At 38.2% G+C, this 18,700-nt stretch overlaps 1 protein-coding gene across 2 annotated transcripts in view; it reads left to right on the forward strand.

Moving 5' to 3' along the window:
* Window positions 1-644: 644 nt before the first annotated feature.
* PGR (progesterone receptor) overlaps window positions 645-18,700 on the forward strand; it is a 115,746-nt gene continuing 97,690 nt past the window's right edge. For both annotated transcript variants that reach the window (XM_025893652.2, XM_025893653.1), the window contains exons 1-2: window positions 645-2,272; window positions 3,510-3,661. In XM_025893652.2, the coding sequence (XP_025749437.1) occupies window positions 645-2,272; window positions 3,510-3,661 (1,780 nt within the window). The remainder of the gene's footprint in view (window positions 2,273-3,509; window positions 3,662-18,700) is intronic.

An 18,700-nucleotide genomic window follows, 5' to 3' on the forward strand; every position in this document is an offset into this window, starting at 1 on the left:
TTCTCAATGCAAACTAGTTTCCCTCAGCACTTGAGTGAAATATATAAGTACAGACGTTACGTCCTCCTGAACTGCCGAGAAACGTGAGAGCTCCAGGGATGATTGTCGCCCGCTATTTATTGGGAGGAGGCAGAAACCCGACTGTTTTTGAGAATGGGCTGTAGCGAGAAGTCCAAGTAGCCCCAAAGTTTTAATGAGAAGGAAAGTGGAACGCAGTCAGGGATTGGGAGCTACAAGACACGCTCCGCTTTGAAGCCGGAGAAAAAGTCGGGAGAGAGAGCCGCGCACGTAATTGCTTTCGAAGTCACCGCCACTCGAGTGCTGGAATTGTGAGTACTCTGCGCCTCCGGTCCTCCGACTGAAGTCGGAGAACTATCCCAGCTAGGAGACTACCTTCTCCTGTTCTCCCCACCTGACTGCCACCCTTCCTCTGCCTACCAGATGGAGGGCAAAGGCAGTAGCTGACCAGCGCCGCCCCCTACCGACCCGGGAGGTGGAGATCCCCCACCCCGCCCCACAGAGTCCAGCCAAATTCAACTTAACTTTCTCCTCCCGCTGCTCCTATATTTCCCACACTTCCTCCTCCTTCCTCTATCCCTCCTCCTTACGGACAGGGGAGGAGAAAAAGGGGAGTTCAGGTCGTCATGACAGAGCCGAAGGCAAAGGATTCCCAGGCTCCCCACGTGGCGGGCGGCGCGCCCACACGGGTCGGATCGCCTCTGTCGGGGCGCGGGGACGCTGGCTCCTTCAAGGCGAGTCAGACCTCGGACGCCTCCCCTGTAGTTTCGGCCATACCCATCTCCTTAGACGGGCTGCTCTTCCCTCGGCCCTGCCAGGGACAGAACGCGGACGGGAAAACTCAGGACCAGCAGCCGCTGTCAGACGTGGAGGGGGCGTATCCCAGAGTAGAAGCCACAAGCGGTGCAGGAGCTCACAGCTCTAGACCCCCAGAAAAAGACAGAGGGCTGCTGGACAGTGTCTTGGACACGCTACTGGAGCCCGCAGGCCCGGGGCAGAGCCACGCCAGCCCTCCTGCTTGTGAGTCCACCAGCCCTTGGTGCCTGTTTGGCTCCAAGCTTCCCGAAGAACCCCGGGTTGCCCCCACCACCCAGGGGGTGTCGTCCCCGCTGATGAGCCGGCCAGAGAGCAAGGCTGGCGACAGCTCCGGGAGGGCAACTGCCCATAAAGTGCTGCCCAGGGGCCTGTCACCGTCCCGGCAGCTGTTGCCCCTGACCTCTGGGAACCCTCCTTGGCGGGGGGCAGCAGTGAAACCGACACCGCAGCCGGCTGTGGTGGACGTAGAGGAGGAGGATGGCTTCGAGTCCGAGGGCTCCGTGGGTCCGCTTCTGAAAGGCAGATCCCGGCCTCTGGGAGGCACGGTAGCTGCAGGAGGAGCTGCGGCCACCGCTCCTGGAGTGGCCACAGGAGGCGTCACCCTGGTCCCCAAGGAAGATTCCCGCTTTTTGGCTCCCAAGGTCTCCCTGGCGGAGCAGGACGCTCCCGCGGCGCCCGGGTGCTCCCCGTTGGCCACCACGATGATGGATTTTATCCACGTGCCCATTCTGCCCCTCAACTCGGCCTTCCTGGCCGCCCGCACCCGGCAACTGCTGGAAGGGGAGAACTATGACGGCGGGGCTGCGGCTATCAGCGCCTTTGCCCCGCCGCGGGGCTCGCCCTCGGCTTCGTCCACCCAGGTAGCTGCCAGCGACTTCTCCGACTGTGCATACCCGCCCGACGCCGAGCCCAAGGACGATGGGTTCCAGCTTTATGGCGACTTCCAGCCGCCTGCCCTGAAGATCAAGGAGGAAGAGGAAGGCACCGAGGCAGCTGTGCGCTCCCCGCGGCAATACCTGGTGGCGGGTCCTAATCCCGCTGTTTTCCCGGATTTGCCGCTGGCTCTGCAGCCGCTACCTCCGCGAGCTCCATCGTCCAGACCCACGGAAGCGGCGGTGGTGGCCGCCGCACCCGCCAGTGCCTCTGTCTCCTCGGTGTCCTCGTCGGGGTCGACCCTAGAGTGCATCTTGTACAAAGCCGAGGGCGCGCCGCCCCAGCAGGGCCCGTTTGCTCCGCCGCCCTGCAAGGCGCCAGGCGCAGGCGCTTGCCTGCTGCCCCGGGACGGTGCCTCCACCTCCGCTTCTGCTGTCGCTGCGGGGGCGGCCCCTGCGCTCTACCCGCAGCTCAGCCTCAACGGGCTCCCGCAGCTCGGCTACCAGGCCGCGGTGCTCAAAGAGGGCTTGCCGCAGGTCTACCAGCCTTATCTCAACTACCTGAGGTAAGGGCCCCGGGCGGGGCGCGGGGATTCCTATGAGTCTCGCGAATAGCGGACCAGCCAGTTCGTCGCCGCTAGCTTTTGGCCCTCAGGGTCCCACTCACCCGAGTGGCCTCAAGAGGATGGGTGGTCGGGGCGGAGCACAAGGGTAATTTGGTTTCCTTTTACTTCCCTCCTCTCCTTACTATTTTAGGGACACAAAGGGGGCGCATAATATGCCTTTTTTTGGAGCGTGCCTCCTCAAAAATATTTTCTAAACTTTCCAAATCTGCGAGGCAAAACTAGCCCTGATTTAAAATGTGCAACGTCATTCTAGGTGCCGCAGTGGAGCGGAAAAAGCGCAGCGAGTTGGGGGCTTTATAAAACGGTTATTTTCTTAGAAGGACATTTACCGGGATTGTCTTTCTTGGAGAAGAGACTTTAAGGCACGGATCCTCCTGGAGGGGTGGTAGTTGATGTATGGTAGCTTGCCAGAACTGAAAGCATAACTTCACGGATTGGGACATTTAATGGCTTAATTTTCATACGAATCTCAAGGCTAAAGTTGTGTGTAATATGTTTACATTATGGATTTAAACATCAATCACTACCAGTGCACTGTATTAATAGAATACAATAATAGATTGTTTCGGTTTCGCTACAACTTTTTTCACACAGGTTTTCAAAAACATTTTGATTTACATACTGAAGTAGTGGAATTTTTAAAGAATGTTCGCTTTAGAATCTTATTGCTGTGAATGGGCAAAACAGTGTCAATATATTGAACAATTCTTTAAAATGGCAAACACATATACTCGTGTAAGTAAACAATCATTAGGGGTTTGTTAAAAACTCAAAACAAAAGCATTGCTAAGTACCACTGAACCCTTAAAACCGTGTTTATAGTTACCCAGGCTACAGGAAGGGAATAACATTTCATTTTTCAAAGAGTAAATTTATTGTTCTATATAAGGAGTTTTGCAGAAATATTTTTTTAACAGAACCAATGAACCTTTGCTTTCCTGAACATAAAATTATATATTCTTTTATGTTGGTGCTGCTGATGAATGACTAATAACTTGCAAATGTGGTGAATCCAGTAACAGTACACCAAGTTTAATTTGCATGTCTTTCAAGGGTGTGTATACATTCACTTCTATTTTAAAATCCCCTTTCACTGTGTCAATTCTGTTAAGAAAACTTTAGTATTAGCTAGTGGTGCACCTAAAAATAAATGGAGTACTTTGTTTTGCATTTCAAGGCCGGATTCAGATGCCAGCCAGAGCCCACAGTACAACTTCGAGTCATTACCTCAGAAGATTTGTTTAATCTGTGGAGATGAAGCATCAGGCTGTCATTATGGTGTCCTCACCTGCGGGAGCTGTAAGGTCTTCTTTAAAAGAGCAATGGAAGGTAGGTTCCTTTCTCCTGATCCTTTATTTTTGGTTTAATTGTAAACCGAGACCATCTATTATTTTTTAGATTTTAATTATCCCTTCCTTCTAAGAAATGGTGATATTTCCACATAACTTAAAATATATGACTATGTTTTACAATGTTTTTATTTATAATACTCAAAATTGAATGTGGTTGGATATTTTAATTGCATACTCTGACTAGCCCTTTCAATATTAGACTCAAGTTATACTAATCTTGGGGACAATGTTGCTATTGTTCATTACCTATTTAGCTTTAAAGAAACAGCTTGGCTGTAATTGTATTTTTATATTTCTATTATATATTATATGTAACATGTACTAAATTTAAAATTTTAATCAAAAGAAAAATGGTAAAAGTCATTGAAATTATGTATATGTATTTATATGTGTGTGCATATATATATCTGACACAGTTACAAATTTTCTACATAATTTTGTCTTTTCTCTACATTCATATCTATGTAATACTTATATAATGGTAATTCTAAACAAATTTTTAAAATTCTCTTTTTGTTTGGTATATTTTTATAAGGGGATAGGAGTAAACAGTTTAAAGCAAATGAAAAATTTGGGTATCACAATAACAGTTTCTGAAGAAGTAGTTTGCTATAAGGCCTTCATATTTTTAAAATCATCTAAATTACGTATTTACCTAATGATTTTGAATTGACTTACATAATGTATTTTGGACTTGAACGGAGCTGAAATGAGTTTAGGGTTTCCTCTGGAGTGAAGAGATCACACCTGGACAAGGAACAAAAGATCTGATTACCTGCTTTTTTGCTTCCTGTTTGTGAGGGTTTTTTTTTGTTTTTGTTTTTGTTTTTAATTTCAAGAGCCTTCTATTTATAAGTAGGGGAGGAAGGAATGGGGAATTTTTACCTTAACGAAATTTTCAAAGGAGTTTGATGTGCATATTTAATATGCATCAAAAGAATATAACCTAAAAGACATTTTAAATTCACTATTCTTGTAGATGCGTTAAAAGGTGATTCTTTACAACTATTATACCTTTTTGGTAAAAATGATTTCCAACCATTTATTAGTAGTATTTGTAATAATTCTACTTAAATTAATTCTTCTTAAAGAATATTTGCTTCATACTTATCTAGATTATGATTTTTTTTTCCACAAAGGATGAATATACTTAACTGATACTGAACAAATGTATTCAGCTTCGGGAGGTTTTAATTGCATTTTAAATTAATTGAAGCACTGTGTATAAAGAGGCTACATGAGAAAATGGGACACCACTGAGAGTGACCCCAACTTTCCTATTGACATTATTTAGTCATAGTTACAAGTAGGAGTTCTTTGTGTGGAAGAGTAGATTCTCCAGCACATAATTGGAGTTACCATTTCCATGTGACTTTAGCTTTGGTTTTTTGAATATTCCTTTTGACATTAATAGGATTTCCTTCATTCTTACAGTCTCCTTAGAGTAGTCTAATTTTATAAGTGAATGACCCCTGTAGAATCCCCTGTCTGAAGGCCAGTTTTTTTCTAGCCCAGCTCCATCTCTTTATAGATAAGCAAGTCCCAAAGACATAAATTTGAATTTCCAAAGAGCACACAACTTGTTAGTAACTAATTGTTAGTCAGCATAGGTTAGATACTCTTTCACTGCAATGCTTATAAATCAGAAATGGTGTGCACAAGTAGATATATGATGAATGCTACTTAATTTTCAGAAGTTACTTCAAAATGTGCATGTAGAACCAAGAGCACCCTAAGTAAAATATGAATGCTTTTATAGTATTAAAATAGTATTCAGAAGCCACATAAAATGTCTTCCCAAATTTACTCTTAGTAAGCATTTGTTGGACCATTACTGTTGGCATGATCCTGTTTTAGTTTTGAGTAGTAGAAATGAAGTACCTTTATTTGGCAATATTTACAAAAAGGAACTCAAGATGGGTGTTTATAAGTCATTCATGAAATGAAAGCAAGATTACAAAATGATATGAGTAATTTCATTCACTCAGCAGGGTTTTTTTTTAATTTAAATTTTAATTTTTTAAAAAAGATTTTATGTATTTGACAGAGAGAGGGAGAGAGCAAGCACAAGCAGGGGGATCGGCAGGCAGGGGAGAAGAAGGCTCCCTGCTGAGCAAGGCACCCAATGCGGAGCTCCAAAGTGGAGCTCTATCCCAGAACCCTGGGATCATGACCTGAGCCAAAGGCAGCAGCTTAACCAACTGAGCCACCCAGGTACTCCCATTCAACAGTTATTTTATAACTCTTATATTTAGATCTATGGCAAAGATATTCTTGCCTTGACTTCACCTCTCTCTGCCTTAGATATAAAATGACGATAACAAAGCTACGCCTCAGGGTTGTTATAAAGATTAAATGAGTTAATACACGCAAAGTTTTGAAATAAATGCCTAGTATTTTGTCAACTTCAATTGGTGTCACTTCTGTCAAGGAGCTTATGATAGAGTTGAGGAGGTAACATATATGCATGTATTTTTGCATATAAAATAGAGATTCTCACTAAATGCCCAGATAAGCAAATTTGTAAAGTAGTTAGGATTTGTGTGGTTTGTGAGTTACTGTGTTTAGCGGGAGGAAGTTGGTTGTAGGATGGAATGTGCTTATTCTATAATGACAGGAGAAGACTTCATGGAAAATATGAACTTCATTTGATTACTAGAGAACAAGTAAGATTATTGATCTCTGGGCATTGAGGAGGGCTTTTAAGTGTATATGTCCAAAGAGAAGTGAAAAGATTAAGATTTGACTGACTAAGACTTGAAGAATTATATTAGGAAATCATTAAAATTAAAGGTTGGGAAGTTTAATTGCTGGTGTTTGAATGAATTGGGATAAAATCAGTGATTTAAGACAAGTTAATAGAAGTTTCTGGGAGTTTTCATGACTAAGAAAGATGAGTAGAAGGACTTTAACAGTTGGAAAGAAATGGGTGTGAAATCTAAAGTAGGGGTAGTTCAAGGTAGAACTATGTGTGGATGCCAGTATGTCCAGAAATGGAAAATTGGTGGTCAAAAATATAAATATTGTTACCAAGGATAATAATGGTAATAGCAGGGCACCTGGGTGGCTCAGTTGGTTAAGCGTCTGCCTTTGGCTCAGGTCATGATCTCAGGGTCCTGGGATCAAGCCCCATGTCCGAGTCCCTGCTCAGCGGGGAGCCTGCTTCTCTCTCTCCCTCTTCCACTCTCCCTGCTTGTGCTTGCTCTCTCTCTCTCTCAAATAAATACATACAATCTTTTAAAAAAGTGATAATAGCATTTTAGAGTACTTTCTATGTACCAGGGACTATATGTTTTATGGGTGTTTTAATTCCTTTAATCCTTATAATCATTATATTTTCAGTTTACCAATAAGGAAACTAAGGCCAGAGATGTTAAATTGCCTTAACCATAGTTAGGAAGTGGTAGAGTGAGGATTCAAACCCAAGTGGTGTAACTCCAGAATCTGTGCTACATTTCTCTCAATTATACTACATTTCTCTTAATAAGAAATGCTGTTTAAATTTCAAAGAAAAACAATAGAGGGTTGTAAGAAAAAATGTGAGCCAAATGATAAAACATCTAGAAAGGTAAAAGTGAATCCTAAAAGAGATTGCAAGATGAAGAGTGATTAAAAGTGTGTAATATAATTGGATGGATGATACTAACTTTACCTTTAGGACAGCTATGAGAAGACATAGGGGACCAAGAACCAGTTTCTTTACCTCTCCTCCAAGTTGGGAGTGAGAGACAGTAAAGCCTGTAAAGAAGTCACCCAGGAAAACTGGGTTTCTCTTGGTATGAGACAGAAGACAGAAGAGGCAGAAAAGGAAAGAGAAACCACTCTGGAAGTGAGTGTTTGGGGGTGGGAAGAGATGACCTCTCTTAACCTAAGAAAATGAATTAGCCAAAAAGCAATTGGTTGAATAGCCCATTGCATTCCTTTACTAAGACTTGGAATGAACCAGGAAGTGGTCAAAAATTGCCTTAATACCTTTCAAGGAGATGAAGTCATAATGACCCAACCAATTCTAAAAATGCAGGCCATGACTTCGTAGTAAGATGGAAAAGATCATTTCTCATTGGCTTTTCTGTGTATGTACTGTGACTAGCTTGGTGCTAGGAATATACTAGATATTCCTAGATATTCAGTAAATTTGTTCTAAATTATCCTAACTAATGATGCCAAACTCTTATTCTTTAGATGCTCTTTACTGTGACAGCATTTGTAGTGAATAAATTTGATGGAATATGGGTGGGGAAATTGTGTAATACAATAAACCTTATTTAGAAGACACTAAGTAAGTATTGATGGATTTGTAATTATACTACATTATTAGCATCATTTTTATTCCAGGTATATTGAAGTATAATTGACAAATAAAATTGTGAGATATTTAAAGTGTACAATATGATAATTTGATATATATGGTGAAAGGATTCTCCTATCAAGTTAACACATCCATCACCTCACTTATTTATCTTTTTTCTTTTTGGCAAGAATATTTAAGTTTTACTCTCAGCAAATTTCAGTCATATAATGCAATGTTCTCAACTAGTCACCATGTTATTTATTATATCCTCAGACCTATTCATCCTAAAAGTTTGTACACTTTTACTAACCTCCCTTTATTTCCCCTATTTCCCAGCCCCTGGTGACCATTTTTTACTCTTTCTATGAATTTGATTTTTTTTTTATTCCATGTGTAAATGATACCATGTGGTATTTGTCTTTCTCTGTCTGGTTTATTTCATTCATAATGTCCTCTAGGTTCATCTAATTTGATTTGTTCATGTATTAATAACCATGTATTTATTGAGCACCTGCCATGTGCTAGGCATTATGCTAGGTACTAGTTGAAAATGCAGTAAAATGGGACAGACCTGGCTAGCTGCAGCCCTAGTGGAGTTTACAGTATAGTGGAGGCAAGAAACACTCTATCAATTACCATTTATATAATGAATTATAGATGTGTTAAATGAATAGTTTAAGCAATGCCTGGGAAACTAGAGAATTGACCCCTCTGTCAGAAGCTGGGAATGATGGGAAATATCTTTTAGATTTAGAAAGACACCATCATAAGTAGACTACAGAGGAAACTGGATAGAAATGAAATATTTTTATGCATAAAGTATTTCTTTCAAAAGTTGAATAGAGTTGGTGTCAGAGACTAAAAATGAAACTGATTTGGTAGCATATTCTCCCTGTTATGGCTTCCAAAAGAGAAATAATGAACATTCAAATTCATTTAAATATTTTGTTATTTTAAGAGAAATTTTAGGTTTATAGCAAAATCAAGAGGGAGGTACAGAGATTTCCCATATACCTCTTGCCCTGGCATAGCCTCGCCTATTATTAACATTCTCCATTAGAGTGGTACATTTTTTTGTTACAATTGATGAATGTACTTCAATTATGAACACTTCATAATCACCCCAAATCCATAGTTTGCATTAGGGTTTGCTCTTTGTATTGTACATTCTATGGGTTTGAATAAATATACAATAAAATGTACCCATAGTTATGGTGTCATACAGAGTAGTTTCACTGCCCTAAAAATCCTCTGTATTCTTTATTCATCCCTTTTTGCCCCCAAATCCCTGGCAACCAGTGATCTGTTTACTCTCTCCATAGTTTTGCCTTTTACAGAATGCCATTACTTTCAATTAGTAATATGCATTTAAGTTTCCTCCATGTCTTTTCATGGCTTGATATCTCATTTCCTTTAAGTTCTGAATAATATTCCACTGTCTGGATGTAACACAGTTTATCCATTCACCTGCTGAAATGTATTTCGGTTGCTTCCAAGTTTTGACAATTATGAAGAAAGCTGCTATAATGATCCATGAGCAGGTTTTTGTGTGGACATATGTTTTGTTTTGTTTCTTTGGGTAAATACCAAGGAGTATGATTGCTACATTTGATGGATGTTTAGTTTTGTAAGAGATCTTCAAACTGTCTTCCAAAGTGGCTATGCTACTTTGCATTCCCACCAGCAATGAATGAAAATTCTTGTCACTCTGCATCTTTGCTATCATTTGGTCTTGTCTGTGTTCTGGGTTTTGGTCATTCTGATAGGTGTATAGTAATATATCATTGTTTTAATTTGCATTTCCCTGATGACGTATGATGTGGAGCATGTTTTCATATACTTATTTGGCATCCATGTATCATTGGTGAGAAGATGAGAAGCCCATTAAGGCCTTTTACCCATTTTTCAATCTGGTTGTTTTCTTATTGTTATGTTTTAACAGTTCTTATATATTTTGGATAACAATTCTTTATTAGATACGTCTTTTGCAAATATTTCCTCCCACTCTGTGTCTTTTTATTCTCTTGAAAATCAATGTATTTTGCATAGCAGAAAATTTTACTTTCAAAGAAATCCAGTTCCTCAGTTCTTTCTTTCATGAATCATGACTTTGAACGTTGTATCTAAAGAATCATTAATGAAACTTAAGTTCATCTACATTTGCTCCCATGTTATATTTAGGACTTATATATTTTTTATTTTGAGTCTTATATTTAGGTCTGTGATCAATTTTGAGTTAATGTTTATGAAGAGTGTAAGGTCTATGTTTAGATTCACTTTGTTGCATGTGGATGTCCAGTTGTTTAAGGACTATTTGTTGAAGAGATAGTTTTTGCTCCTTTGTATTCCCTTTGCTACTTTGTCAAAGATCAGTTGACTATATTCATGTGGGTCTATTTCTAGGGTTTTCTATTCTGTTACATTGATCTATCTATCTGTTCTTTCACCAATACCACACTATTTTGATTAGATTTATAGTAAGTCTTGAAGTCAGGTATGTCAGGCCTCCAAATTCAATATTGTGTTGAATATTCTGGGTCTTTTGCGTCTACATATAAACTTTAAATCATTTGTCAATAACCATGAAATAATTTTCTGGGGTTTTAATTGGGATTGCATTGAATCTGTAGGTTATATTGGGAGAAGTCATGTCAACAATATTGAATCTTCCCATCCACGAACATGGAATATTGCTTCATTTATTTAGTTATTTTTTTCATTAGAGTTTTGTGATTTTCTTCCTATAGGTCTAGTACGTATTTGGTTATGCTTATACTTAAGTACTTCATTTTTGGGGTGCTAATATAAATGATAGTGTTTTAAATTTCAAATGCCATTTTTCATTGCTAGTATATAAGAAAATGACTGACATTTATATATTAGCCTTACATACTGCAACCTTGCTATAGTTGCTTATTAGTTCCAGGACTTGTTTTGTCAGTACTTTTGGATTTTCTACATAGAATATCATGTCACCTACAAACAAAGATAGTTTTATTTCTTTCTTCCCAATGAGGATACCTTTTACTTCCTCTTTTTGTCCTATTGCATTAGTAGGACTTCCACTCCAGTGTTGAAAAGGAGTGGCAAGAGGAGATACACTTGTCTTGTTCCTGGTCTAATGGGAAAGCTTGTAGTTTCTCACCATCAAGTATGACATCAGTTATAGGTTTTTTGTAGATATTTTTTATAAAGTTGAGTAATTCACTTCTATTTCTAGTTCATGAATGAGTGCTGGATTTTGTCAAGTGCTTTTTCTGCATCTATTGATATGATCACGTGATACTGCTTTTTTAGTTTGTTGATGTGATGCAGCACATTAATTTTCAAATGTTGAACCATTCTTACATGCCTAGGGTAAATCCCATTTGGTCATGTTGTGGATTTCTTTTCAACTTTTTTGGATTTGATCTGCAAGATTTTCTTGAGGATTTTTGCAACTATGTTTGTGAGAGATATCAGTCTGTAGTTTTCTGGTACTGTCTTTGGTTTTATATCAGGGTAATGCTGGCCTCACAAAATGAATTAGGAAGTATTCCCTCTGTTTCTATTTAAGAGATTGTGGTGAATTGGTATGATTTCTTCCTTAAATATTTGGCAGAATTCACCAGTGAACTCATTTGGGCATGATGCTTTCTGTTTTGGAAAGTTATTAATTGCTGATTCAATTTCATTAATAGATATAGGCCTATTCAGATTATTTATTTCTTCTTGTGTGAGCTTTGGCAGATTGTCTATCTCAAGGCATTGGTCCATTTCATTTCAGTTATCAGATTTGTGGGCATAGAGTTGTTCATAGTATTCCTTTATTATCTTTTTAATGTCTATAGGATCTATAGTGATATCCCGCTTTCATTTCTGATATTAATAATTTGTGTTCTCTCTCTTTTTATTTATTTTTTTAAGATTTTATTTATTTATTTGAGAGAGAGAATGAGAGAGAGTACATGAGAGGGGGGAAGGTCAGAGGGAGAAGCAGACTCCCCGCCGAGCAGGGAGCCGGATGTGGGACTCGATCCCGGGACTCCAGGATCATGATCTGAGCTGAAGGCAGTCGCTTAACCAACTGAGCCACCCAGGCGCCCCATCTCTCTCTTTTTAATTAGCCTGGCTGGAGGCTTATATTGATTTTATTGATCTTTTCAAAGAACCAGCTTTTGAAAGGTTTTGTTTTTTTCTTTATTGACTTCCTGCTTTCAATGTCATTGATTTTTGACCTAATTTTTATTTTTTTTCTACTTTCAGTGGCTTAATTTGCTCTTCTTTTTCTTGTTTGCTAAGGTGAGCTTTGATGATTATAAATTTTAGCTCTTCTGTTCTAAAATATACAGTTAATGCTGTATTTCTAAATGCTATAAATTTCCCTGTAAGCACTGCTTACATAATACTATATACCACCGATTTTGCTAATTTGTGTTTTAATATTTTTAAAAAGATTTTTTAAATTAATTTATTTTTTATTATTATGTTAATCACCATACATTACATCATTAGTTTTTGATGTAGTGTTCCATGATTCATTGTTTGCGTATAACACCCAGTGCTCCATGCAGTACGTGCCCTCCTTAATACCCATCACCAGGCTAACACATCCCCCCACCCCCGTCCCCTCTAGAACCTTCAGTTTGTTTCTCAGAGTCCGCAATCTCTCATGGTTTGTCTCCCCCTCTGATTCCCCCCCTTCTGCTAGCTTCCCTTCCTGCTAGCTTCTTCTTTTTCTTTTTTCTTTTTTTTTTAACGTATAATGTATTATTTGTTTCAGAGGTACAGGTCTGTGATTCAACAGTCTTACACAATTCACTGCGCTAACCATAGCACATACCCTCCCCATTTGTTTATTTGTCAGAGAGCACAAGCAGGGGGAGCGGCCGGCAGAGGGAGAGGGAGAAGCAGGCTCCCCACTGAGCAGAGAGCCCAGCGCAGGGCTCGATCCCAGGACCCTGGGATCATGACCTGAGCTGAAGGCAGATGCTTAACTGACTGAACCACCCAGGCATCCCTTCAGTTTTATTTAGTTCAAAAATTTTTTTAATTTCTCAAGATTTTTTTCTTTGAATCATGTGTTAATTAAAAGTGTGTTGTAAAATCTCCATCTCCACATGTTTTATTTTCCAGTTGTCTTTCTGTTTAACGTTCAATTTCACTGTGGTCTAAGAGCAGACATTTTATAATTTGTATTCTTCAAATTTGTTGAAGTGTGTTTTATGACCTAGAATGTGGTTTATCTTGGTGAAGGTTCCATGTGGGCTTGAGAATGTGTAATCTGCTGCTGTTGAATGAAGTAGTCTATAGACGACAATTATATCCCGATGAATGATGTTGTTGGGTTCACCTGTGTCCTCATTGATTTTTTTTTTTTTGGCCTAGTCGATCTGTCCATTTCTGATAGAGAGATGTTGAAATGTCCAACTATAATAGTAGATTCATCTATTTTTCCTTGCAGTGCTATCAGCTCTTGTCACAAAATTTTAATGCTCTGTTGTTAGATCTTACACATTAATGATTGTTTTGTCTTCTTGGAGAATCAACTCCTTTATCATTATGTAATGCTCCTTTTTATCCTTAAGAACTTTCCTTGTTTTGAAGCCTGCTCTAATTATACGTTCAAATTTTAATGGACCAATTCATGAATTATTTTTTCTGTCTTTAGAGCTCTATAATGTTTTCTGTGTCTTTTGTACTCCACAAAATTATCCAACAATCCCTCCCACCATAACTTCTTTGATTAAAATTTGGGCTCTTGAGAAGATGATTTGCCAATAATCTAATTTTCTCTCCAGTAGGGTCTACCCTTGAACAGTTTTTCTGTTATCCTAAAAATAAACATGAAGTAATTCACTGGACTGGACTTCTAAACTTTATAAATAATAAATATTCTTATTAATAAATACCTGTAATTTATACTTATGCTACAGGTCTCTCAGTTTAATATTTAGTATGAATAATAAGCTGGTTTTAAGCACAATTTTGCATTATGACCCATTAAAGTCTCCATTTTACTGAAAAAGAAGTTCCAGAAAGATTGCATTGGGGATCATCTGCTTAATGTATTTGCTTATTTAGGGTTGCCAAATTATTAATGCCTCTTCAGAACCTGCATCTTAACACCACTGCAAGAATCTGAGGGGGGAGGCATTGGTATCAAGACATACATGCTAATTCTAACAGCTAGTGCTTCTGCTTCAGCCTTTGAGTTATTATACTTTAATTACTCAAGTAACACAATAATACATTCTCCTTTAAAAAGGAAAAAAGTTATCAATAAGGTTTTAGTCCTCTTTGATCAATACTTCTAATCTGTTCCCTTCCCTACCATTATTCTCTACCTCTATCTTAGTTTTTAATGTGTGTATGTGTATATAATGTTGTTTGCATATGTCCATACATAAAAGGTATCCTATATGTAATAATCCTTCATCATTTTTTTGTGCAACAATGACTTGAAGCTCTGTGTTTATTTATAGTCCTGGCTTGTTTTTTATTGCATAATATTTCATAGTATGATAATCCTTTTATTTATTTTTTAAATTCAATTAGCCAACATATAGTTTATCATTAGTTTCAGATGCAGAATTCAGTTAACCATCAGTTCCATATAACACCCAGTGCTCATCACAACACGTGCCCTCCTTAATGCCCATCACCCAGTTACCCCATCAGCCTCCCCTCTAGCAACCCTCAGTTTGTTTCCTATAGTTAAGAGTCTCTCGTGGTTTGTCTCCCTCTCTGATTTCTTCCTTTTGACTTTTCCCTCCCTTTCCCTATGATCCTCTGTGCTATTTTTTATATTCCACATATGAGTGAAACCATATGATAATTGTCTTTCTCTGACTGACTTATTTCACCCAGCATAATACCCTCCAGTTCCACCAAACTGATGTAAATGGTAAGATTGCATCCTTTTTGATAGCTGAGTAATATTCCATTATATATATATATACACACACACAGACACACACACATATATACTACATCTTCTTTATCCATTCATCTGTTGATGGACATCTGGGCTCTTTCCGCAGTTTGGCTATTGTGGACATTGCTGCTATAAACACTGGGGTGCAGGTGTTTCTTCAGATCACTACATTTGTATCTTTGGGATAATACCTAGTAGTGTAATTACTGGGTCATAGGGTAGCTCTATTTTTAACTTCTCGAGGAACCTCCATACTGTTCTCCAGAGTAGCTGTCCCAGCTTGCAGTATGCAAATCCTTTTATTAAGGCATCACTGTCATACATTACTTGAGTAAGTTTTTTTGTGTTTGCCTCCTTGAGTACATGCCTTCTTCCTTTTTTGAGAATATAATTATTTTTAATCAGCTCTAAATGAACTACATGATTAGCTTCCTTCATGCTGCTAAAATGATTTAAGTCATTAATTTATTCACTCCAGATACATGTGTTGATACTTACTACATTTAAAAGTTGCTTATGCTAGAACTAGAAAGATGAATATGTACATAATCCCCATTTTTGATATATCCAAAATCAGGAAGAAGAAAAAAAACAAAACAAAACAAAAAAACATTGTATAGTTAGTAAACATGAGAATACTTCAACTCTAGTTATGCCAAATCCATGGATGATACATCATAGTATTCAATTAGACAACTCTAGAAGAATTGCAGTTTGTTCCACTAACATATCCTGATGTTGTATAAGAGGCTTATTTATTTAAAAACACTTAACTACTCTTGACCATGACCCAGGCACTGTTCAAAGTGCTTTACTATATTAAGTCATTTAATCCTCCTAAGAGTTTTATGAGATAGAAGTACTCTTATTATCTATATTTCACAGACGAGTAGGTCACTACAAAGTATAGGGGTCAAGATTCAAATCCAGGGCATCTGACTGCAACTTCTGTGTTTTGTGTGCCCATATGCTACCTCTCCAGAATGTTTTGTATTTGAATAAATGTTAATTACTTTATAATTCTTCAGACAAAAACATGATCTCTTCCAGGAGATTGGTTTCCAAATTGTACTGCTCAAGTCAGTCCCATTCGTTTTTCAAACCAGAACAACTCTGTTTTCTCTGTTTATTTGGTTTATTCTTCCACTTAAGATTTTATTTGCACAAAGGATTCTCTGCCAACATTTTCTTTTAAATATCATTTCATCATAACAGGAAACTGTTAGGCCTCAAACAAGTGTTTATTCAGGTATTTGAGTGAATCCTAAACAGTTCCTTGACTTTTTGACATCTGTGCAAAGGTAGGATGAACATTTGGTCAAGATTTCAAATCCAACTGTTAAGTATTCAAACAGAATATGAACATTATTGTCTGAAAATCACATCTGACTTATAGAGCTCTATCTTTGTCAGCAAAACAAAGTAACTCCAGGGAATCTTTTATCAATCACTTCTTTAAAGGACTGATTGAAATAATTGATACTTAAGACAGTGACTCTAACCATTTACTTCCCTGGATTTTTAAATTTTATCCTTATTTAGAATTTTAGAAAGATACTCTATCGATCTTCCATAGCCACCTAATTTGAGAAGGGTAGATAAACACAATATCCTTCTTAAAGCTGGATGACCCTCATATAGTAATAAACTACATAGTGCATATTTCACATAATTTGTCAGCCTATTGTGCTTTCCTTTAACTCCTACAATGTAAAGAACTAAATTTTCATGCTCAATTTTTTTAATGTAATTAACTTAGGTTTTTGGTTCTCAACTGCTACTACAGCCTTTGGTGTTATGTACTTTATATAAAATTTTAAGGAATCATTTTTTGTAGCATACTACTCACTAGTAGTATTTCTTCAGAAAAAGAAATACTTTCAGTGTTATTTTCTCTTCTGTGACAAAGTGATTTATGAGACTGAATAAATAAGTGGTGAGTATGAACCATGAGCAAATTCCTTTGAAAATGTCATGAAAGCAATCACCCCAGAAAAGAACACAAAAATGTTATATGTAATTACAAGGTATTCTTGGATCCTGAACCTTAAATTGTACTATTGTTTATTCCAGACTTTTTGTTTATAACAGCCATTATTACAATTCTTGCTTTTAAAATCATGCATTCTCAGCAGTCCATCTAACATGTTACCTTCCCCAGAAGAAGGGGAAGCATATGGGCACACAAAACACAGAAGTTGCAGTCAGATGCCCTGGATTTGAATCTTGACCCCTATACTTTGTAGTGACCTACTCATTGTTTTTGTCTCTCTAATTAATATGATTTTTTTTTTTTACCCTCAAGATCCAAACCACAATTAGTTTTTATTACTTGTGTTATACCTATGGGGTTTTCTAACCTCCCTGATGGAATCTAAAATTCTATGAATTTAAGCATGATAGCTTATTTATCTTTTGTAACCTTCTGCAGAACCCAATATGGTAGTAAAGGACAGGAAGAATAAATAACAATAATTGTTTCATAAACATTTATTATAATTTTCAGGGCTGCTACATTGCAAAACTACAGCGGGCACCATGTTCAATAAAATCTATAAATTTATTTCTTACTACCTGTCCAAAATCTCTAAGCTAAAATCTTTTGGGCCAGATGTGTTTCAGAACTGTATAGACATTTTAAAAGATGATCTAGAATAAAATTTCATAATGAAACACATTAATATTTATACAGCAAAGTGTGTGAACACAGCCTATAAAATGTAAGTTTGGGGCCTGATTCTGCTGCCAAATGAAGTCAGGTCAAGTGAAGTCTCATTGACAAATAACTACAGCAAAACTTATTTTAGCAAGTCTTTTTGTGTATTGAAATTGTGAATGAGGAAGAACAAATATTGTGAAGATGTCAATGCTACCTAGAGTAATCTACACATTCAATGCAATCCCCATCAAAATACCATCCACTTTTTTCAAAGAAATGGAACAAATAATCCTAAAATTTATATGGAACCAGAAAAGACCTCGAATAGCCAGAGGAATGTTGAAAAGAAAAGCTGGCAGCATCACAATTCTGGACTTCAAGCTCTATTACAAAGCTGTCATCATCAAGACAGTATGGTACTGGCACAAAAACAGACACATAGATCAATGGAACAGAATCGAGAGCCCAGAAATGGACCCTCAACTCTATGATCAACTAATCTTCGACAAAGCAAGAAAGAATGTCCAATGGAAAAAAGACAGTCTCTTCAACAAATGGTGTTGGGAAAATTGGACAGCCACATGCACAATGAAACTGTACCATTTCCTTCCACCACACACAAAAATAGACTCCAAATGGTTGAAAGACCTAAACATGAGACAGGAGTCCATCAAAATCCTAAAGGTGAACACAGGCAGCAAACTCTTCAACCTCAGCTGCAGCAACTTCTTCCCAGAAACATCACCAAAGACAAGGGAAGCAAGGGCAAAAATGAACTATTGGGATTTCATCAAGATAAAAAGCTTTTGCACAGTAAAAGAAACAGTCAACAAAACCAAAAGACAACCAACAGAATGGGAGAAGATATCAGATAAAGAGCTAGTATCCAAAATCTATAAAGAACTTCTTAAACTCAACACCCAAAGAACAAATGATCCAATCAAGAAATGGGCAGAAGACATGAACAGACATTTTTCCAAAGAAGACATCCAAACGGCCAACAGACACATGAAAAAGTGCTCAACATCGCTCGGCATCAGGGAAACCCAAATCAAAATCTCAATGAGATATCCCCTCACACCAGTCAGAATGGCTAAAATTAACACGTCAGGAAACGACAGATGTTGGCGGGGATGCGGAGAAAGGGGAA

Source organism: Callorhinus ursinus, unplaced genomic scaffold, assembly GCF_003265705.2.
Source record: "Callorhinus ursinus isolate GAN/ISIS: 27379988/994484 unplaced genomic scaffold, GSC_fseal_2.0 scaffold19, whole genome shotgun sequence".
Classification (NCBI taxonomy): domain Eukaryota; kingdom Metazoa; phylum Chordata; class Mammalia; order Carnivora; family Otariidae; genus Callorhinus; species Callorhinus ursinus.